Source organism: Rhinopithecus roxellana, chromosome 8 (genome assembly GCF_007565055.1).
Source record: "Rhinopithecus roxellana isolate Shanxi Qingling chromosome 8, ASM756505v1, whole genome shotgun sequence".
In the NCBI taxonomy this organism is placed as follows: domain Eukaryota; kingdom Metazoa; phylum Chordata; class Mammalia; order Primates; family Cercopithecidae; genus Rhinopithecus; species Rhinopithecus roxellana.
The window spans coordinates 93,740,479-93,752,479 of record NC_044556.1 but is presented as its reverse complement, the minus strand read 5'-3'; the positions used below and the strand labels follow the sequence as shown (position 1 = coordinate 93,752,479).

Genomic DNA, 12,001 nt, shown 5'->3' with positions numbered 1-12,001 from the left:
TATGAAGTGCCACTAAGTGATGCTTGGCATGCTCCCAAGAAGCATAGGAGAGTCATGACATTACAAGAAGTGGAATTGCTTGATAGGCACCACAGATTGAGGTCTGCAGTTTTGGTTGCCCCCATTTCAATATAAATGAGTCTTTCTTAATGACCATTGTTTAAAAAAAAAAAAAAAGGAAATTTATGAACCTGGCAGCAGCAGTTAAGTTTTTTGGAAGTCAAAAGTTACCCTCCCAGCACTTTGGGAGGCTAGAACAGGAGGATCACTCAAGCCCAAGAGTTTGAGACCAGCCTGGGCAGCATAGCAAGACTCCATCTCTTTAAAAAGTTTTACTGAGATTTTTGACAGCACGGGAGCTTAGTGGCCCATCCTCCTTGTTATTTAAGGGCCAACTATATACTAAAAATTCCAGTGGGAAAAATTTTACTGAATTATAAAATATGATTGAGAGATCTTCACATTTAGGAAGTTTATACCTCATGAAATAGCTATCTGCTGTCCAACTTCTTCAAGCAGTAGAACGTATTTCCTTACCTGTTCTCTCCCTTCCTATTTCTCGTTGCTGCGATAATTTGTAGGACTTTGATCAAACCATGGATATGTTGTAAACATAACCAGCAATCAAGAATAAGAATTAAAAGCATTCTAAGATCATTGAATAACGATGGGATTGCCTCTGGAGCTATTTTTTTCTTTTAAAATTCAGGTTTGTTTTATGACAGCAAAAATGAGAGCAAAAGTCAAAGTTCCATCATTTTCTCTTTCCCTCTCTCTCATCTTGAATACTAGAAATGGCTGAGCAGGAACGCTTTCTACTGCATCAGGAGACCCTACCTGAACAGCTGCTAGCGGAGAAACAGCTACATCTCAGTGCGATGCCAGTATTGACTGCACCACAACTCATTGGTGTATGTGCTTTTCAAATCCTTAACACTGTTTCTTAAACTCAAAGCATTGTTGGTGTTTGTTGGGCCATGTAGTATAATTCCTAAGAGGAGTTATCGTTCTACTTCCTACCTTCCAGAAAACTCTCCTAGAAAAATGTTTTTGGAAGCTGTTTGGGAACAGAAAGTTCATTAGAGAACAATTCATCAGCATCTGCCTCCCCATACATTCCACCTAAAGGTGCTGTATCTAGGCGACCAGGAGAAATTACTGATATTTTGCTTTTCTAGTGTAGGACAAATAAGTACCATGAGATAACTTTTATTTCCCCCACAGAATTACTTTTCAAGCTCTTCTATAAGAAAAAATAAATTAAGGAACTCAGTTTACATGGTCTGGCAGCACTGTCCTTACCCCTTTCCTCTGCAACCCAACACATCCCGGAGGGCAGGACCGGAATACGGGCTGCAGCCTAGAGAAAAAGCATCTGTTTACCAGAGTGATGTTGTAGGATCACCTTAAATTTGTCCTATCTGTATGAAAAAGAAAGCAAACAATTAAAAAACGTTAGCATTTTAGCCATTATTAGTAGCAGATTTCCTGTTATAACTGAATTTACAACAGCCTTTCCTGATAGAATATATATTTAATTTAGAAATGCAATATACTATCTATTGTAACTCACTATTATATATCACTAAGAAAAAAGTAGTGCCAATTTTACTCTGATACATCAATTTTAATACCACAGTCCAATTTCAGAGATGGTGGGGTAAAAAGGATGTTTAAGAATAACAAAATAGTATTTTTTGACTGCTGTAAGACAGTGAAAACAAGCAGATAGCTTTTTTTCTGAAATGGTCTGAGTATTGTTGCTATTAAAGGATTAGATATACAATTTTTTTTAAAATGGAATTATAAATAGTTTTTGGAAAAGGAAGATGGGAAAAATTCAAATTGATATTTTTAATAAGGCAAGTATTTTTCTGACCATAAAAATTACAGGAAATTTGAATACAGAAATGAATACGCAATCAGCTGTAATCTAACCAGGGATAAGTGTTGGTAACATGTTGATGTGTTTTTTATATTTTAGGTAAATATAGATCAACTGTACACTTTATTGTAGGTCTCAATTTTTTTTCTTCCTTTTTTTTTTTAGAGACAAGGTCTTGATGTTGCTCAGGCTGTCAGGCTGGAGTGCAGTGGCACTGTCACAGCTCACTGTAGTCTTGACCTCCCAAGCGCAGGTGACCCTCCCACCTCAGCCTCTGGAGTAGTTGGGACCACAGATGTGCACCACCATATCCAGCTAATTTTTATACTTTTTGTAGAGATGAGGTTTCGCCATGTTGCCCAGGCTGGTCTCAAACTCCTGTTCTCAAGGAATCTGCCTGCCTCAGCCTCCCAAAGAGCTGGGATTATAGACATGAGCCACTGTGCCGTGCCTAAAATACGCGTTTTTTAAAAAGACAGTTTAAGGTAGATGCAATTCAGTTTCCAAATATGAGACTGTTTTTACTATAAAAATATAGCTGGCCAGGCGCAGTGGCTCACACCTAAAATCCCAGCTTTTTGGGCCAAGGCAGGTGGATCACTTGAAGTCAGGAGTTTGAGACCAGCCTGGTCAACAGGGTAAAACCTCTTCTCTACAAAAAATACAAAAATTAGCCAGGTGTGGTGATGGATTCCTGTAATCCCAGCTACTCAGGAGGCTGAAGCAGGAGAATCGCTTATACCTGGGAGGCAGAAGTTTCAGTGAGCCTAGATTGTGCCACTGCAATCCAGCCTGGGTGACAGAGCAAGAGTCTGTCTCAAAAAACAAAACAAACCGAAAAACTACAACTTCCTTACAAGACATAATGACTTCTTTTCTCCATAAATGTCTCTAGTATTAGTTATATGATTATATACAGTAATCTTCTACCTTATTTTAACTTGTCATAGCTATATATCTGTGAAGAAAATAGAAGAGCTAATGAATATGATTTCAAGAAAGCTTTGGACTTGCTGGAATATATTGATGAGGTAAGTAAAACCATTTGAGATGATCTCAGGCAACTGAATACATTTATAAAAAGAAGGAGATGCCTCTTCTAGTCAATCATGAAAATGAATTAAGCAAAAAAGACTGTATCTGTGGTTCAACTACCTTTAATCCTTAGAATGTATATAACTCTTGAGAAAAGCTGTCATGGTCAAGAGACTCCTTTCGTGATAATTCTCACACATTCCTGGATATTTTTTTTTATGCACAAATACTGCTTTTAAAAGTCCTGAGATTTTTTTTCTGTTTCATTTATTAAGTCATTAGTTTCTGAATCTAATATATGACTCTATCAATTTATTCTGGCTGGGTGCAGTGGCTCGTGCCTGTAATCCCTGCATTTTGGGAGCCCAAGCCAGATGGATCACCTGAGGTCAGGAGTTCGAGACCAGCCTGGCAAACATGGTGAAATTCCACCTCTACTAAAAATACAAAAAAAAAAAAAAAAAAAAAAATTTAATGGATGTGGTGGCGCATGCCTATAACCCCAGCTACTTGGGAGGCTGAGGCATGAGAATTGCTTGAATCCAGGAGGCAGAGGTTGCAGTGAGCCGAGATTGTGCCACTTGTACTCCAACCTGGGTGACTGTCTCAAAAAAAAAAAAAAATATATATATATATATATATAAAATCTTCATAGTATTAATCCTAAGAGTAGCTGTTTCTTGTGTTTCAATAGGTTATAGTGAAAATTCTGTAGGATAAGTAGTTCTATTACCTGTCCATGCAATTGAAAGTAATTTGGTAGATTCTATAAAACATAATATGTTGACTTTTACATTACCTTATTTTAAAATGTTACCCCTCTCAGGCCGGGCGAGGTGGGTCACACCTGTAATCCTAGTACTTTGGGAGGCCAAGGTGAGCGGATTGCCTGAGGTCAGGAGTTTGAGACCAGTCTGGCCAACATGGTGAAACCCTGTCTCTACTAAAAATACAAAAAAAACTAGCCAGGCATGGTGGCGTGCACCTATAGTCCCAGCTACTCGGGAGGCTGAGTTAGGGGAATTGCTTGAACCAGGGAGGCAGAGGTTGCAGTGAGATGAGATCGCGCCACTGCACTCCAGCCTGGGCAACAGAGTGAGACTGCGTCTCAAAAAAAAAAAAAAACACAACTCTTAACCCTCTCAAGGTTGCTGATAAAATCATCACAGAGTAACCTGAAAATAATTCATAGATATTAATTGGCTTCTATGTATATAGTATTAGCATAATGAAAATTTAAGCACGTACTTCTTTCAAAGCCAGGATTTAATCAGGATTTTTTGTTTTGCTGTGAAGGAAGAAGATGTAAATATAAATGATCTCAAACTGGAAATCCTTTGCAAAGCTCTTCAGAGAGATAAGTAAGTATTCATGGCATCTCTTCTTTGGAAAGTATAGAAACTGCTTTTCCTCTGCTGTCACCACACGACAGTCAATACAGAAGACTTCTGTGACCAAACGTGTTGGGATTTCCCGCCTCCCACACTGGGCAACCAGTGAGTTCTGTTGGTGGACACCTGCTGAATGTCCTTTAATTTAGTTCCGTCCTGACACTGTCTACAACCACAGGTTGAGGGCTCAGACTGCCCCCGACTTTGATGCCAGTCTAAGCCCCAGGTGGTTTTGCCTGTGCTTCTCACCGACCAGCTATAAATTGGGGTTCCCACAACCCCCTCCTTGGGTTTAATTTGCTAGAGCAGCTCATAGAACTCAGGAAAACGTGCCCACCAATTTATTATAAAGGGTATTGTTACCAGAAAGGGGTCCCGATCCAGACCCCAAGAGAAGGCTTCTTGGATCTCATGCAAGAAAGAATTTGGCGCGAGTCCACAGAGTAAAGTGAAAGCAAATTTGTTAGAGAAGAAAATAAAAGAATGGCTACTTCTTACACAGAGCAGCGCATGGGCTGCTTGACTTGAGTATACTTATGGTTATTTGTTGATTATGTGCTAAACAAGGGGTGCATTATTCATGAGTTTTTCTGGAAAGGTGTGAGACATTCCCAGAACTGAGGGTTCCTCCCCTTTTTTTTTAATTTTTATTTATTTATTTTGAGACAGAGTTTAGCTCTTGTTGCCCAGGCTGGAGTGCAGTGGTGTGATCTTGGCTCACTGCAACCGCTCCCGGGTTCAAGCAGTTCTCCTGCCTCAGCCTCCCAAGTAAATGGGATTACAGGCATGTACCACCATGCCTGGCTAATTTTGTATTTTTAGTAGAGATGGTGTTTCACCATGTTGGTCAGGCTGATCTCGAACTCCTGACCTCAGGTGATCCGCCCACCTCAGCCTCCCAAAGTGCTGAGATTATAGGCATGATCCACCTTGCCTGGCTCCTCCCCTTTTTAGACCATACAGGGTAACTTCCCAACGTTGCCACGGTATTTGTAAACTGTTATGGCACTGGTGGGAGTGTCTTTTAGTATGCTAATGCGTTACAATTAATGTATAATGACCAGTGAGGACAACTAGAGACCACTGTCTTGGTTTTGGTAGGTTTTGGCTGGCTTCTTTACCACAGCCTGTCTTATCAGTGGGGTCTTTGTGACCTGTGTCTTGTGATACTAGTCCTGCTGACCTCCTGTCTCATCCTGTGACTAAGAATTCCTAACCTTCTGGGAATGCTGATTCTAACGCATCTAAAAGCCTCACATAGAATACAGATGAAGAATTCATAGGGTGAGGTATGGGAGAAGGGGCTTGGAGCTTCCAGACTCTCTCTGGCCCTCCACCTTCCAGGAACCTCCACCTGTTCAGCTATTAGGAAGCCCTTCTAACCCTGTCCTTTTTCATTTTTATGGAAGCTTCGTTATGTAAACATGATTGGTTAAAGTTAGTGACCAACTTAACCTTCAGCCCCTCTTCCCTCCCTGGATGTTGAGGAATAGGATTGAAAGTCCCAACTCTAATTATGCTGTTTCTGCTGACCAGCCCCTATCCTGAAGCTAGCTGGGGGCTGCCGGCTATCAGTCAATTCATTAGTATTAAAAAAAAAAAAAAAAAAAAAAAAAAAAAAGACATCTCTGGAGATCCTAAGGATTTTAGGAGTTGCAAAGCAGGAAGTAGGGTGAGGAAGAAGACTAAATACATATTTCACAGTATCACAGGAAGATTATGATATTATATGTCAAATGGTTTTATAACCTAACCATATTGTAACATATTATGACAATTTTAATGGTTACATTAGTAATATTTATTTAGCCTTGGTCTTCTCTATTTTAATAATTAAGAATAACCTAAAGACTTAGGACCACTGATATAATAAATCACTACTTTTGATTTTAAAATTTAGATTGTCAGTTTGCATAGAAATACACATCCCTTATTTTCTTTATTTTTTGTGGTGGGGTTTCACTCTTGTTGCCCAGGCTGTAGTGCAGTGGCACAATCTCAGCTCACCGCAACCACCGCCTCCCGGGTTCAAGTGATTCTCCTGCTTCAACCTCCCAAGTAGCTGGGATTACAGGCATGCACGACCACGCCTGGCTAATTTTGTATTTTTAGTAGATACAGGGTTTCTCCATGTTAGCCTGGTCTCGAACTCCTGACCTTGTGATCTGCCCGCCTCGGCCTCCCAAAGTGCTGAGATTATAGGCGTGAGCCACCATGCCCGGCCACATCCCTTATTTTCACAGAAGCAAGGTTTATCATGCCAAACAAGACTTGAAACTATGATTTTGTTTTTATTTATTTTTTATTTTTATTTATTTATTTTTATTTTTTATTTTTTTGAGACAGAGTCTGGCTCTGTCACCCAGGCTGGAGTTCAGTGGCACAATCTTGGCTCACTGCAAGCTCCACCTCTCGGGTTCACACCATTCTCCTGCCTCAGTCTCCTGAGTTGCTGGGACTACAGGCACCTGCCACCATGCCTGGCTAATTTTTTTATGTATTTTTAGTAGAGACCGGGTTTCACCATGTTAGCCAGGCTGTTCTCAATCTCCTGACCTCGTTATCCACCCGCCCTGGGCTCCCAAAGTGCTGGGATTACGGGCTTGAGCCACCATGCCCGGCCTATTTTGTTTTTTAAGTTACTACAATTTGAGGGTCAGTGCCCTTTTCTAAGGCATTAAGTACTACTTTCTCTTTTTTTGTTGTTGTTTTGCTTTTTGTTTTTGAGACAGTGTCTCGCTCTGTCACTTAGGCTGGAGTGCAGTGGCTCAATCTCGGCTGGCCGCAACCTCCGCCTCCCAGGTTCAAGCGATTCTCCTACCACAGTCTCCCGAGTAGCTGGGAATACAGGCATGCACCACCACGCCCAGCTAATTTTTCGTATTTTTAGTAGAGACTGGGTTTCTCCATGTTGGTCAGGCTGGTCTCTAACTCCTGACCTCAAGTGATCCATCTGCCTCGGCCTCCCAAAGTGCTGGGATTACAGGCCACCTCTCCCGGCAAGTACTACTTTCTCACTATCATATCCTTTCTGCAGAGGAGGACTTCCACCTATGGAAATGGTGTTTATGTTACGATTCAATGGCAAAGACTAAGAATAATCAGTTGAAGGAACGAATTCTTTCCAGGAAAAGAAGTTTAAACAAAGCATGACTTGAATGCTAAAAGCCTTCTCCTACTCACAATTTTCCTTTTTCCTGTGGTAAAATATCATAGAAGAGCTATTTTTACTAAACCATTTCTTCCCTCCCCTGATCACTCCGAAGCAGTTGAAATTGCTGTTAAGTTTAGTCTTAGCGGTCAGTCCCTGAAGCTTCTAGCTTTCTGCCTGCTTGATTGTTTTGCCCCTTCCCAGTCGTGCAAAAGGATGCTATCATTTTGATTAGAATTCCTTGTCTTAGTTTCTTGTTTAAAAATTGTAAAGGTATCATGTCCATTGATTACAGAGCAGTGGTTTGGTATTTTTAATTTAGTAGTAGACAGTCACAACTACATAAAGAAAGCTTCTGGTTGGGTCCAGTGGCTCATGGCTGCAATCCCAGCACTTTGGGAGGCCAAGACAGGAGGATTGCTGGAGCCCAGGAGTTCAAGACCAGCCTAGGAACATAGCAAGACTTTGTCTCTACACAAAGTGGTGCATGCCTATGGTCCTAGCTACTTGGAATGCTTTGTGATCTTTGAAGGAGTTCAAAGCTACAGTGAGTCATGCTTTGGGGTCCATACTGAATATGTTACTTACTAATTGAATTTTCTTCAGAAAGATACCTCACTACTTGGTTTTTGAAATCAAATACATAAGAGTTATACTGAGTCAGTAGCTACCTTGAGTGTAACATCTTTTTTTAAATGTATTTTCCTTGGCTTCTCTTGCATGTTCCCTAGAGCGTAACATCTTAATCTAACGTAGAAACTGTCAGTGTATTCAACATGTAAAGTGCCTTTATTTAAATGATTTGAAACAGTATCACAAAACTCAGATTCTCCATACCCCACAGCCATCAAAATAAAACCATGATAGCAAGCAAATCATTTATTTCAGCTGTAGCAGTGATTTCATTTTTCCCTCATAATGATTTTGTTTTCTAGCTGGTCCAGTTCTGATGGCAAAGATGATCCAATTGAAGTATCTAAAGACAGTATATTTGTGAAGATCTTACAGAAACTTTTAAAAGATGGTAAGTGGTTTGTTATTATACTGTTGGAAATTACAGTGTCACTCTTCAGTTTTTTTTGGTTTTTTGTTTGTTTGTTTTTGAGATGGAGTCTTGCTCTGTTGCCTAGGCTGGAGTGCAGTGGTGTGATCTCGGCTCACTGCAACCTCCACCTCCCGAGTTCAAGCGAATCTTCTGCCTCAGCCCCCGGAGTAGCTGGGACTACAGGCCTGTGCCACCAAGACTGGCTAATTTTTATATTTTTAGTAAAAGCAGGGTTTCACCATGTTGGCCAGGCTGGTGTCGAACTCCTGATCTCGTGATCCACCTGCCTCAGCCTCTGTCTAAAGAATAAAAAAACCAAGAAGCTTTCATTTGGAGTCTATCCACACTGATCTCCATGCATTAGTTTTCAGATTTGTAGCTGTAAAAATGCCACAGACTGAATTGTGTCTAAGTATCTAGTGCTAATATTTAAGGGCAGCTTTGCAGTTTTTGTTATTCTTAGTGGATCATAAAACAGGTGAAAAACAGGAATGGAAAGTCATAATTTCATAAAGGATAAGAATAGTAGAAACTTTTTTTTTTTTTTTTTTTTTTTTTTTGGAGATGAAGTCTCATTGTGTTGCCCAGGCTGGAGTGTAGTGGCTCAGTCTCAGCTTACTACAACCTCCGACTCCCGGGCTCAAGTGATTCTCCTGCCTCAGCCCCCTGGGTAGCTGGAATTACAGGCACGCACCACCATACCTGGCTAATTTTTGTATTTTCAGTAAAGACAGGGTTTCACCATGTTGGTCAGGCTGGCCTCGAACTCCTGACCTTGTGATCTGCCTGCCTTGGCCTCCCAGAGTGCTGGGATTACAGGCATGAGCCACCGTGCCCAGCTGAAACTTTTATTTAAATAAAAATATAGGCAGGTGCAGTGGCGCACACTTTGGGAGGCCAAAGTGAGAGAATCACTTGAGCCCAGTAGTTCAAGACCAGCCAGAGCAACGTAGCGAGATCCTGTCAGTATATTTTAAAAAAAAGAAAAAAGGAATTAGTTGGACACAGGGGTGCATGCCTGTGGTTCCAGCTACTGTGGAGGCTGAGGTAGGAGGATTGCTTGAGCCCAGGAGATGGAGGCTGCAGTGAGCTATCATGGTGCCACTGCACTTCAGCCTGGGTGATAGAGTGAGACCTTGTCTCAAAAAAAAAAAATTATGTATGTGTGTGTGTATTATATATGTATATTTTACCTATATAAGGTGTGTGGTTTTTTTTAAGAACAGGACAAATGTATTTTTGGAACCTTCTTAATAATATGGCTTTCATGCACAGTAGTGTTTTTAAAGGACAGATTCTGAAGGTAGGGAGATACAGATAACCTTGCGTTATATTTCATAGGCATTGACAGTGCAACAGCTACTTCAGCCTATGCATTCGTCCTGCAGACATATTTCAATTACCCACAAGGTTTGTTTTTACATGTTACCTGAAATACATTATACATATTGAACAAAATGCCTGTCTCATTAAATGAAGTTTAAATTTTTTTCTAGTTAGTCACCAACATTTAATAGTTGAGAATAGTGTTATGAAAGTCTTATTTTGCCAGGTGCAGTGGTTCACGCCTGTAATCCCAGCAGTTTGGGAGGCCGAGGCGGGCAGATCACGAGGTCAGGAGATCAAGACCATCCTAGCTAACATGGTGAAACCTCGTCTCTACTAATACTACAAGATAATTAGCCGGGTGTGGTGGAGGGCGCCTGTAGTCCCAGATACTTGGGAGGCTGAGGCAGGAGAATGGTGTGAACCCGGGAGGCAGAGCTTGCAGTGAGCCGAGATTGCACCAATGTACTCCAGCCTGGGCGACAGAGCGAGACTCCGTCTCAAAAAAAAAAAAAAAAAAAAAAAAAAAAAGTCTTATTTTTCTGGCTTCACTTGAAAATCAAAGATTTGCCTATATGAGACTGAAACTGTTACACTGAGCAGTCAGCTTGGGCTGAAGAGTGCTGCCCTCCTGCAGCCAGGCCATTGGCTTAAGTTTACCAAGATGCCCTATGGCTGCCTTCACTCATACAGTCTGTTACCTACCAAGCTTTTGCAAGCATTTGAGTTTTAAAAGTCAAATAAAATGTTACTTTTTAAAGAGAATTTATCATTTACAAATTAATGTGGTATCTTTACAAGTATACCATTTTAGAGAGAAATAACTTTTATTGAAAGTGTGTTTGTTGGCCGGGCGCGGTGGCTCAAGCCTGTAATCCCAGCACTTTGGGAGGCCGAGACGGGCGGATCACGAGGTCAGGAGATCGAGACCATCCTGGCTAACACGGTGAAACCCCGTCTCTACTAAAAAAAATACAAAAAACTAGCCGGGTGAGGTGGCGGGCGCCTGTAGTCCCAGCTACTCAGGAGGCTGAGGCAGGAGAATGGCGTAAACCCGGGAGGCAGAGCTTGCAGTGAGCTGAGATCCGGCCACTGCACTCCAGCCTGGGCAACAAAGCGAGACTCCGTCTCAAAAAAAAAAAAAAAAAAAAAGAAAGTGTGTTTGTTAATCATAATAAATGATATACAAATATTTTGTTTGGATTTAGTCTCATAACACTTATCAACTCAGATTTTTCTTGTATAACAATTAAGTACCAGGTGTGGTAGCTCAAACCTGTAATCCCAGGACTTTAGGAGGCAGAGGCAAGAGAATCCCTTGAGCTCAGGAGTTCAAGACCAGCCTGGGCCACATAGCAAGACCCCACCTCTACAGAAAAAAAAAAATTAGCCAGGCTTGGTGGTGCATGCCTATAGTCCTTGCTACTCAGGAGGCTGAGGTGGGAGGATCACTTGAGCATGGAAGGTCAAAGGGTTGAAGTTACAGTGAGCTATGATCATACCACTCCACTCCAGCCTGGGTGACAGAGTGGAGTCCTTGTCTCAATAAAAAATAAAAACTACAATTAAGAACCAAAAAATAGGCTGGGCACAGTGGCTTACGCCTGTAATCCCAACACTTGAGGAGACTGAGGTGGGTGGATCGCTTGAAGTCAGGAGATCAAGACCAGCCTAGCCAACATGGTGAAACACCATTTCTACTAAAAATACAAAAAATTAGCTGGGCGTAGTGGTGGGCGCCTGTAATCCCAGTTACTGGGGTGGCTGAGGCAGGAGAATCATTTGAACCCAGAAGGCAGAGGTTGCTCTGAGTTGAGATAGCACCTTCACACTCCAGCCTGGCCAGCAGAGTGAGACTTGGTCTGAAAAAAAAAAAAAACAAAACAAAAATGATGCAAGACCCTTTGAGGGTTTTTTTTTTTTAAACCAGTATTTGATTTTGAGAATCTTATGGTAATGTAGCAAATTATAAAATACTATTGGCTTATTTTGAAAATTTTCATCCAGTTTTCTCTGTCAAATGAGAAAATTGTATATGCTTATTTGTAACTACACAGATGTCAGACAATCCATTTAGTTCATGTTCATTGGCTTTTCAGCTCTATGGATGACTTGTGAAGAAATGATTCTTTTGCCTATCTAATTTTAGATTTATACTGTAAATACAT

At 41.1% G+C, this 12,001-nt stretch overlaps 1 protein-coding gene across 1 annotated transcript in view; it reads left to right on the top strand.

Moving 5' to 3' along the window:
• The window catches only part of NUP133 (nucleoporin 133), a 71,617-nt gene that overhangs the window by 58,494 nt on the left and 1,122 nt on the right, over positions 1 to 12,001 (top strand). Inside the window, exons 22-25 of the mRNA XM_010374032.1 lie at positions 793 to 911; positions 2,836 to 2,916; positions 4,217 to 4,281; positions 8,398 to 8,486. Of these exons, the coding sequence (XP_010372334.1) occupies positions 793 to 911; positions 2,836 to 2,916; positions 4,217 to 4,281; positions 8,398 to 8,486 (354 nt within the window). The remainder of the gene's footprint in view (positions 1 to 792; positions 912 to 2,835; positions 2,917 to 4,216; positions 4,282 to 8,397; positions 8,487 to 12,001) is intronic.